Genomic DNA, 10,401 nt, shown 5'->3' on the forward strand with positions numbered 1-10,401 from the left:
TCTCGAATCCTGGCCTCAGTGATCCGCCACCCTTGGCCTCCCTAAGTGATGGGATTACAAGCGTGAGCCACCGTGCCAGGCAGTACAAAGGTGCTTTCTAAAACACCATATGTATGATAAAGCCTATGCAGAATCTGAAGGAGGCTGACACGTGATAGAAAGGGTCTTATGAAAACTACAGTCCTCAGAAGAAATTCACTAGCAAGCATCTTCCTAGAATGTTAAGGGCACCCCAAAGTTCCTCCCATGATCTCTGAAAGGGCTCTGCACAGTGATCATGCAGGAAACTGGCAAAACAGAACCATCTTTTTTCTAAGCCTTAATTAATCAGAGTGCTTGGGGAGGCAGGAGAAAGTAAAATGAGTGGCTGCTCTGATCCACAAGTGCTGAACAGTGATGGTAACAGCTTCTGCAGAGGGGCATTTCGGAAATGTGTGGGTGATGGTTGTATCTGATACAATGCTGGGGGCAGAGTGGGCATTCCTGCCACTTACGGGGCAGAGACCAGGGATGCTGGGTGTCCCTCCATGGATGGAGCAGTCCCACACAATGAAAGCATTGTCTCGTCGTATAGAAATACCCTGCTTTTCTGAACCTGGGACTAACATATTTTACAAATAAGCAATAGGTATTTCTGCTCAGCTGTAATAGACACTTTACACTTTCTTTTCCAGGAATGCCATTAGTACATAAATCAAAGGAAAACTGTTTATTTTCTTCAGAATTCCAACAGTTGTGTATCATTTTGGAAGATCACACTATCCGCAGCAGCTCATGTTATCTGAGTCACCAATCCCACTCCTCTGACTTAGACTGCATTGGAGGGGCGGCCTGACCTGAGCTTTTGGGGGCAGGTGTCAGCCCCCGATCACTTGGTTCTGTTGCCCAGAGGCAGGTGCATGCGTTGGAAGTAATTAGCAAATACTTTGCCTCATTCTTCTTTATATTTTGGTTATGACATTATATTAACTTTTCGTGAAACTTATGGGTGTGAGTGAGTTATATTATCCAGGAATTTCACCTCAGAATTGTAAACCAGGTGCTTGGATATATTTGCAATAAAAATGGGGGGTGGGTCTGATAGGCCTAAGAGCTCACTGCTTTAAAAGCAATTTTCCATAGATCAAAAATGCCTTTCCAAGTGGAAACACCAGGGAATCATTTCCTTTCTGGAACCTGCCGGACCTGGAGTGGCCCTGCCAGGCCAAGCAGGAGAGGCTGGCGCTCAGCATGAAAGAGCTCTTTCTCTTCAACCCTCACAGGTGAAAAGACGGATGCCCCGGCCACTGCTCAAACCAGAGGAGGCAAGACTCACAGACTCCTAGGGCCGTGTGGCCCTCAGTAAGTTAGTTATGTATAATATAAGCCTCAGTTTCCCCATCTGTATGTTGGCGGTAAAATCAGTCCCTCCTGTATTGACTTCCTGTGTGGATCAAACACGGTAAGTAAGATAAAGCATGTTTCATGCTTCCCTCCACATCCCTGAGCACATAATGCTCAATTGATGCAAATGTGTATGATCATCCATACAGCATTTATGCTTTACAAAGCCCTTTTCCACATACTGTTTCCTTTGAACCATTCAGCAGTGGGGACTGACAGGAAGAACATCTCCAGGGAGGACAGGAGGCTCAGGGATGCCATGATACTCGCCCTAGGTCACATTGGTGGCCATGAAACTGGCTTTTCTGAATTGGAATACATGCGGCTCCATTTAGACGGATTCTGTGCAGCTCTGAAGACACAAGTAGGCTCTCAGAGGAGGAAGAAGGTACTGGAGAAGAAAGGTAGGAAACTGCTAACAACTGGGGCTTCCTAACAATGGAAGGATAGAGTCTTGTGCTGTCTGCCTCCTTCTGAGACATTAGCGGGAAGTTTGGGCCTTGACCTGGGAGAGAGGCCTTGAAACCCATTCAGTCTAAGAATCCAGGATTCACTTCGAGATCACTTCTCAGAGTAGAGATTTTTGCTTTTAACTCTTTCCTTGAATGTTAGAGGTTTTTCCCTCAAACGTATTGTTTTAGTTGTCATTTTAACTTTTCCACAGAGGAGTGAACTAGCTGGAAAATGGTCCGGGACTTCAGTGGCACCACGATTTCAGCATAAAGTTTCCTTACTCTGTTTTAAATCTGCACTCTCAGGGATGAGAAAGAAAACCCCTGAAACTGATGTTCAGTTCACAAAGTACACACGCAGAATACAGGAAATCTCTGCCAAAACGTGGCCTGAGTTTGCTTAACTTTGTCCCGGAAGTTCCATAACCTGTGTTATCTGCTGTTAAAAATTTACAGGGACCAGCTGGGTCTTTGGTCCAATGGAATTTTTTGTTTTCTTCAGGCATGAAAATGTCAAATATAGTCATAAAAACAATGACCTAACCTGTGCCCAGAAATATGTTTTCTAAACAATTACACTTCCAGTTAATCTCACACTACCGTGGAGCCAAGCCAATAAATAAGAACTCAATTTCTCACCATTTGACCTGAACAGAGATTTGGGCTGCTTCCAGGGAAATACATATTAGACAAACCTTTCTGAATGTACCTTTTGGTAGGCCAGGTGCAATGGCTCACGCCTTCATCCTAGCACTTTGGGAGGCCAAGGTGGGCAGATCACCTAACGTCAGGAGCTCGAGACCAGCCTGGCCAACATGGTGAAATCCTGTCTCTACCAAAAATACAAAAATTAGCTGGGTGTGGTGGTGGGCACCTGTAATCCCAGCTACTTGGGAGGCTGAGGCAGGAATCTCTTGAACCTGGGAGGCAGAGGCTGCAATGAGCTGAGATCGCACCACTGTACTCCAGCCTGGGTGACAGAGGAAGACTTCATCTCAAAAAAAACAGGAAAAAAAATCACTCGATGTACTTTTTTCTTATTCTACTGTCAGATCACTTTTAGTTGCTTTATTCTTCTTTACTGGGTTCATGCCAAATGACTTCTAACTAAAAGAGAGGGCCCTAGAAAGAAAGAACCAATCCTCTATACCATCATATCATTGGTCCCCACATATTCTCACACATATCACCTCCCAAATCGAGTACTAACTTCACATCCCTGGAGAGAGTTTATTATACTCACCTGGTCTCATTAAAGCAACACACAGTTGTACAGTTTCTCACTGTGGAACCAATTAACCATTTCCACATCAGGCACCAACACAACCCCACCATGCCGTTTGCCCTCTTTATTTATGTTAAGTCTCTGGTACTAGTTATGTTAAGACACTCAAAACAAGAGCTATGTTTTCACACCGTGGGTGGTGATTTCGAGCATTAGAACCAGCTTTTCCCCCCACTGTTTCTATGCTTTGTAATTTGCATACCAAAATTTAACGCTATCTACAGCTTTCCACTTGAAGTTTTTTTGCAAATGAAGTCTTAAAAGTGATATAGTCGAATATGCTTGGGCACCTTTGGCATCTGAAAGGGAGAATTTCCAATACAAGGGGCAGTGCGCAGATGGCTGCTGGGTTGACTCCTAAGTCTCAAGGCAAACTCCCCCAGCACAGGCCACAATGGCAACAGCATGAACCAAATCTTGCTTGAATCCAACAAATGACCACAGATTTCTCATGACTGAAAAAATGACAGAAATCTATTCCCACAGTGGAATTCTTTACTGATCAATAAACCCAACACATTGTGCAACATTTGTGAGTTATTCTTTTTGGAATCAACAGCATGTCTTAATAGCTAATTATTTGATAAAGCCTTGACATCACCAAAATTTCCCAATAATGAGGGCACTAAATCCTAAAGAACTGTGAAGGAAAGAGGTCAGCATCTTCTTTGGAAGGTCACAAAGAATGAGAATGATTCTTATAGTCCTATAATCACTCAGAAATGGTTAGGCCCAAAGGAATTAAGTTACATGACCCCAAATCCTGTCTCCAAAACCAAAAGCATGAATGCCCTGAAATAGACTTTCGCCTTGTGTTTTTCTCTCTGATTCTTCCTTTGCTCATTCACCAAGGCAGACTCCTTGTCAAAACAGGATTAAAATCCCGAGGCCAGCCCCAGGCCAACTTGAAGCTGCATCCAAGGCAGAGCCTTAGACATGGTAGCTCCAAGTGTTTCATGGGCCTGGTGAGAGGGGCAGGCCCTGGCTCTAGACACCAGGAAAAAAACATACTCCTTAGTGTTCAACCCTGGTTTTCTTATCAGAGCAATGATGTCCCAGGATGACCTGTGGACAAAAGAGGACAGGAGAAGAGAAAATCTTTTCTTCAATTCAAAAGAAAAGGCCCCTATGGTCTATGAGCTGAGAGCGTACTCATAGCTATCACTGAATCCTTTCTGAACTGCACCGGGGATGTGAGAGGGAGAGTGAAGGTCAAGTGCTCGGTTGGAAGGGAGAAGGAACAGGCTCCCTTCTCTTTGTTTTATCCCACTGCCTCTTTGCTCCATACCACTTTCCCTTGGCTGGATTTAGACCCAGCCAAGGCAATTCTTTGCCTTGTTCCCAAGTTGAGTACTCATCTTCATGGGAGGCTGCACATTTCTTTAGGATTACTTTCAGGCCATATGGTTCTGTTTTGAAACAATGAGGGCTTCTCTGTAATGATCAGCACAGGGAGAGGAAAAGGGCAAGGGCTTTGGTTACCAAATATTCAGCTCCCCAAAGTTAAGTCACCATCACGGGGCTAAGCAGACAACATCACCACCTTCAAAGCACAGTGTTGACACTATTTTTTCCTGGTATACTAATTTTCTCATAATAGCCTGCTCCACTCCTCTGCTTCTGTCTTGTGTGTTTTCTGGAAAAAGTAAGACCACTCCTCAGCCCAGCCAATTTCTCAAAAGACTAAGACAGCCTGGCTGCAGAAATGTTCAATCATTCTTGAAAATCAGCAATGGTGAGTTGCATTTATCTGATCAAAAAATGCAACTGCCGAAAAAAAAAAAGCACATCTGCCTCCCCACAAATGAAAATTTAGGCAGCATGTGTCTGAGTTTGTGGCAGAGTAAAGAGGAGTTTATATGGTTTCTTATCACTGGGCTAAAACACAACTAGTAAAACTAGTATAGTGATAGTCACTCCTGGGAAACATGCAATGTGGCTGTCAAAATCTGCTCCCATTACTTCAGAGTGTCAAATGGACTCAATGGAATGACTTTTCAGCTTAATACAAAGTGAGAACTGCCACAGGGTAGTAAATTCCTTTCTGTCCTAAAATAGTAGCCCAAGAAATAATCATCCCAAGAAGCAAGAGGTGTTTTATCTCCTCCGCAGTAGCAAAGGGCTTCTCCGGATTGCTAAGTGCTGATTTATTCCAGAATGCACAATTGTGGCTTGCTGCTGGTCTCCACCCCATCTGCCTGAAGGCAGGGATGTGCTTGTCTGTGTCAGAACTGCCTGCTTAACCCAGCAGGAAGCCTTGTCACCGGTATCCAGCCGTGGCCACGTCTCTTGGCTGAAAGAAGCAGGAGCCCAGCAATGCTAACATTTGAAAGATCCAGAGGGAAGACAGGAGGCTGACTTTTGAAGGCATCCATCACCACTTGCCTTCCAGATGCTATACCCAAATAGCAGTGTCCCTCCTGAGGCTGTCCCTGAATGCCACCCACCAGTGACCAGCAGCACTGGGAGGGGTGTGTGTGTGTGTGTGTGTGTGCATGTGTGTGCATGTGTGCGTGTGCATGTCTGAGAAGGGCTGTTGTGGGGAAGGCTGCTCTGCAATGCTGAATGCTCCTGGCTGTGCCTCTTCAGACATTAATATATGCAGGTCAGAAGAAGCTAAATTCCAAGCCTCTGTAAGCATGTCCAAAATGGCCCTCTGCCCAAAGCGCCTCTTCAAGTCTCAATCTAAAGATCAGCATTTGACAAACCACGGGTGAGAGTTTGCAAAAACAGGGAGTGAGCCCTTGCCAGAACTGAAACCAAGATGAGTGCAACAACAATGAAAAGCTTAGAACCCACTGGCTGGCAGCCAAGGCATTCAGACTTGGTATGGGCGTATCAATGGGCGAATCAACAAATGCAGGGTTCGCCACGGCAATGTACAGCAGAGACTCTAGTAGAGATTTACAGCAGACTGGAGTACTGCGCTCTTGCAAATGCAGAAGTTGGGGGTGGGGAAAGGTAGAAAAGAAAAAAAAGAAGAAAGATAAAGTGACATATTCAAATGCAATTCAAACATTCCAAGCTACTCTTTTGACCTCAGAAATTTTACCATGATTTGGGTGAGCCTAATGGTCTGTGGACCACGTTGGAAAATGTCACAATAGATGTTTGAATTAAAATCCAGTAGGTTTGCCAAAAGACCAATTGTTAAAAATTGGCAGCATTCCAGAGAACTTACTAGGCTGCGTACTGCCCCGGGGCTGAGAGAACTGCTAATTCCAGGGAAAGTTAATTATCACCTTATTGATAAAAGGGTAATTTTTAAAGCTTGTGGTGTGGCTTTTGTGACTCATTAATTAAAATTTAGAGTAATTTACTAGATACCCTGGTGGCTTCTGTTACATTATATCTGTACCAAGCTGTTTAATGTCTCTCCCAGGGGCTATTTTTAATCCCCCTCATCTCGCCTCACCTGTCTGCTTTTGAAGGCAATGAAAACATTAAAAAACGTGTAAATCTAAAATTAGCCTTTCGAGAGATTGCAGAATGAAGAAAGAAGATGTCCAAGGAGGCATGTTTTAAAAGTTCCTTCTTAGAAACGTCAAATTTGCCCACCAAAAGAAAGAAGCTTATGTGATCACACCAAAGGCAACTGCTTTCACAAACTTCATCCGCAAAATGTTAGACAAGATTTTATGCTCCATGATCATTAGATTAAAAGAGGGTCTTTTCTCATCTCCTTTCCCTTCTTTCCCATTCCATCCCCAAATACAATCTGAGGGCTCAGGGGAAGAATGACACTGGAGATGCTTGCTATCCTAAGGCTCCCAGCCCAATGAGGGGTAGCATCGCCTCCCGCAGTCTTTGGGACTTGCGGAGTGAGATGGGCACATCCCAGCTCCCTGGTATCTGCCCATGTGATATTGAGGTTTCCAAGCGCAGGGACTTGGGGAGGAAAATTGTCCCGCAGATCCCTAACAGGGCCCTGTAAGTGCCTTTCAAGCTCCAGCCACCACCTCTGCCTGGACCCAAAGTTCTCTAAGGTGCCTGTCATAAAGGATGCGTGGGCACGTGTGTGATGTGTCCTCAGGCCACACAAAATTGTAAACAGACCCATGAAGCACTCTAACGTTTCAGCCTCCAGATTCCCAGAAAGGTTATTCCTCTCTGAGCATTCCTTGTTATGATTTCAGGGAACTTCAGTTAAGTTTCCTTAAACGTATTGAAATGAAGTATTTGAGATCCAAAATTGAGATTAAAAATACACAAACAACAGAGGTGATTTTCTCATCATTTCAAATTTTAAAAATTAAAAAACTGTTTGTACTTTAGGGTAGTGCTTGAATTTTTTAATAGGAAATGTTACTGAATATTTTTTAAAGTCAATATTGTTTTGAACTCTCATTGTAAAAGTTCTTGCAGCAAGTGACAGTATTTGGGTCTGGCTTGTTTTCTGTAGGCTGAACTGCTTGCCTTACCTGCCGCTTGCTAGAGGAGATAGCCTTTCACCCTCGCCCCCAGGAGTCGAGAACCAGAAAGTGAAACTGCTTCTGCTGGTTTCCCTGACCTCGAAAACACACCATCAAAAGCAAAGAAATGATGAAAAGCAACTTACTCTTGTTTCTCTTACTGTTTTCTTGTCTTTCCATTACCGTTCATTTACTCTTTTCTTTTTTTTGCAGCAAGATAAAAGTAATTTGGGGGGCACAGGGAAGAAATGTAAACACGTTAAACATGAAAGAACTGGATTTTTGTGGGATTTGCACTTTTGTTATAATTCCACAAATGAAGCAAACTGATGAATTTACCAAAATATTTCAGAGCTCATCTGCATACACAATTTAAAAAGCTAAAGAAAACACATTCGTATTTTTTTAAAATCAGTCAAAAAGCCTGTTTAAAGGTTCAAGATTGTGCAGCCACCAACTTCCCTAAAACTGAAGATTCTACGTTAACATTTTATTTGAGTTTAGACGATCACACAGTACCGATTTTCCAGGTAATCTTCACCTAGCTGCTGTTGCTCAAATAGCCCCTCATTTTTTCAGACTCGTTCTACCAAGCAACACAAAAAATGCTCCACAGAAATTTTATAACCCCCAGATAGTTGAACACACTAAGAATTCCTTTATAGTTATTTTTACATTTTTATGCTTTCACTCCAGATATTCTATTTTGCTTTAAAAAAAAAAAAAGTGGAGAAAAAAACGCAGCTATATTCCTTATTCTTCAAAAATGGTTCCTCTGGTTGAAAAGAAAGAAAAACAGCATACAACAGAACACCCCGATTCTGAAGTGCCTGGATTACTTTCTCAAGTACTGTAGTGTCTGAGATCAGTAAAAAACCACTTTCTCAGAAAGCCACTGATTGTCTAACCCTTGTGAGTACCGTCATGGAATCTAGAGGCAACGCGAGGAGACACCTCTCATTCACGATCACAGATAGTGGAAAGAACTTTGACTCAAGCACCTCAACTCAGCAAAACAGCTCAGCAGCCTGCACCCTGGCCTCATCCACTGCTCCTGTCCAGCCAGCAAGCAACCTGGAAAGGACCCCTCATGCTCTGGGAGGAGCACATGGAAGCTGGTTCAAATCACAGCACTCCACCTGGGAGGGAGGTGATTCTGAGCTTGGGAAAACTGCTGCTAATACTCCATAGTCACCAGTTTTTTCCCCCAAAAATGAATTAAAACCAGAAACTAGCAATAAATATTATTCTTATTTATGCCTGATAAATTAGGAAATACCAGCACAAAGACATGTACAATAGTCTACCGGGGATATTTGAAATCAAATTAAATTTAAAAAAAAAAACACTTTTACATGTTCATAACATACCAATTTTAATAACCAAATTTTAGGCAAACATTTTTATCCCAAGACATACTACAATTTTTTTAAATTAAAAAGCAAAACAAAGCAAAATTATCGTGAAGGGAAAAAAAATAACTAACCGGTTACTTGAGTTCACATTTGGAAAAAAATAACTTTCTAGGTATTTAAATGCAGAGTTAAAGAGTAATGAACATGTATATAGCCCAAATTTATAAACTATGTAATTCAGTGTTACATTTTCCCCTCTGAGATCTGGTTAACAAATCAAATGCTGTACTTTGCATATGAGGAACTAAAGTTTACCTACTGGACTCAGTGGTTTTAGTGCAGGACACTCCTGTGCGTTGCCATAGAGGTAGGCATGCAACCCAGAAAAACTAAAACAGGTAACCTGTCATGCTGACAGTTACAAGAGAAAGATCCCGTGTCAACGGCACGCCTCCAATTGTGCATCTCCCTTACCTACAGCTTGTTCACCAGAGCCCTGAGCAGGTTGTTTACCAGGTCGGGAGTGTTGACTCAGAAGACAGATGACTTTCAGCACATGCAAACCGAGTACTGCAAAAGCTATCTTCCACCCGTGTTAGTAGCTCACAGTTAGTCTCCAGCAGCCCTGTGCTCCAGCTGCAAACATCTCATTAGACTAATGCATTCAGCACAGGCAGAAAACTCGATTTACCATAGCTACAGCAATGAATTTCCATTACGATGACAGCTTCAACCACATCATGTCCGGAAAACCAGCCAACCACTGGCTTTTAAAGAACACACACATTTTACATGCAGAAAATGAGGCCTGTGTGTGTGTGTGTGGTGTGTGTGTGTGTGTTTCGTATTTCCTTCCTCTTAGCAGCCCAACTAAGAGAAATGTGCAGTGTAGCTTTTTGTCGATATGAGCTGCAAGGTAATGACACTTCTGCTTCTTTGGTAGTTACGTCCTTGTAGTAACCTGAATTATGTCACAATGGTTAGAATGGGTGTTTCCAACATTTCAGTTTTCATTACCCCTCCTCTGTTGCCATAGAAACCAGACTGTAACATCATCTCTTTGTCCCAATCCTGCAGCAGTGTGGGCCAACACCAGGCTTATAAGACACTGGTGATCTGAGAGAGTGAATGTTTGACTTTGAACAAATAAAACAAAAAGAAATATTACAACAGCATCATTGTTCAGGAGAGCCTGTGTGATTCCCAGAGCAGTGTGCCTATCCAGGTGTGTGCACACACCATGTTTGTACACATTAACTCAGCGGCTGCCCACAACACATGTGTACAGTTCATTAAAGCTAGCCCTGACTTTGGCTCCAGACCTGTATGTGTGTGTGTGTAAGCACCTCTACCCACCTCAACATGGTGGGACCTGCACAGGATAGAAACAGAGAAAGGGTGATCACTCATTCCCATGCCCCAGTGCATTTTCTGCAGGAAATCAATTTATGCTGGCGAAGGGACCTTTTCTTTTCCTTCCTATTTGTAAAGTGGAGCAGGGCTCCCCATTGCCT

The 10,401-nt window shown here is 43.1% G+C and overlaps 1 protein-coding gene across 14 annotated transcripts in view; it reads right to left on the bottom strand.

Annotated features, from left to right (window-relative positions):
- Positions 1 to 9,684, bottom strand: part of SCML4 (Scm polycomb group protein like 4) — a 135,734-nt gene extending 126,050 nt beyond the window's left edge. For 3 of the 14 annotated variants that reach the window (XM_033234780.1, XM_033234773.1, XM_033234765.1), the window contains exon 1: positions 9,362 to 9,572. Coding sequence is in view for 6 of the 14 variants with exons in the window: in XM_033234779.1 (XP_033090670.1) it covers positions 9,579 to 9,603 (25 nt within the window). In the remaining 8 variants the exon portion in view is untranslated. The other 11 variants (XM_033234774.1, XM_033234766.1, XM_033234779.1 and 8 more) reach the window with 10 other exon arrangements.
- Between the last annotated feature and the right edge of the window lie 717 nt (positions 9,685 to 10,401).

The sequence above is a fragment of the Trachypithecus francoisi genome, unplaced genomic scaffold (assembly GCF_009764315.1).
Source record: "Trachypithecus francoisi isolate TF-2019V2 unplaced genomic scaffold, Tfra_2.0 Lachesis_group15, whole genome shotgun sequence".
Lineage (NCBI taxonomy): Eukaryota > Metazoa > Chordata > Mammalia > Primates > Cercopithecidae > Trachypithecus > Trachypithecus francoisi.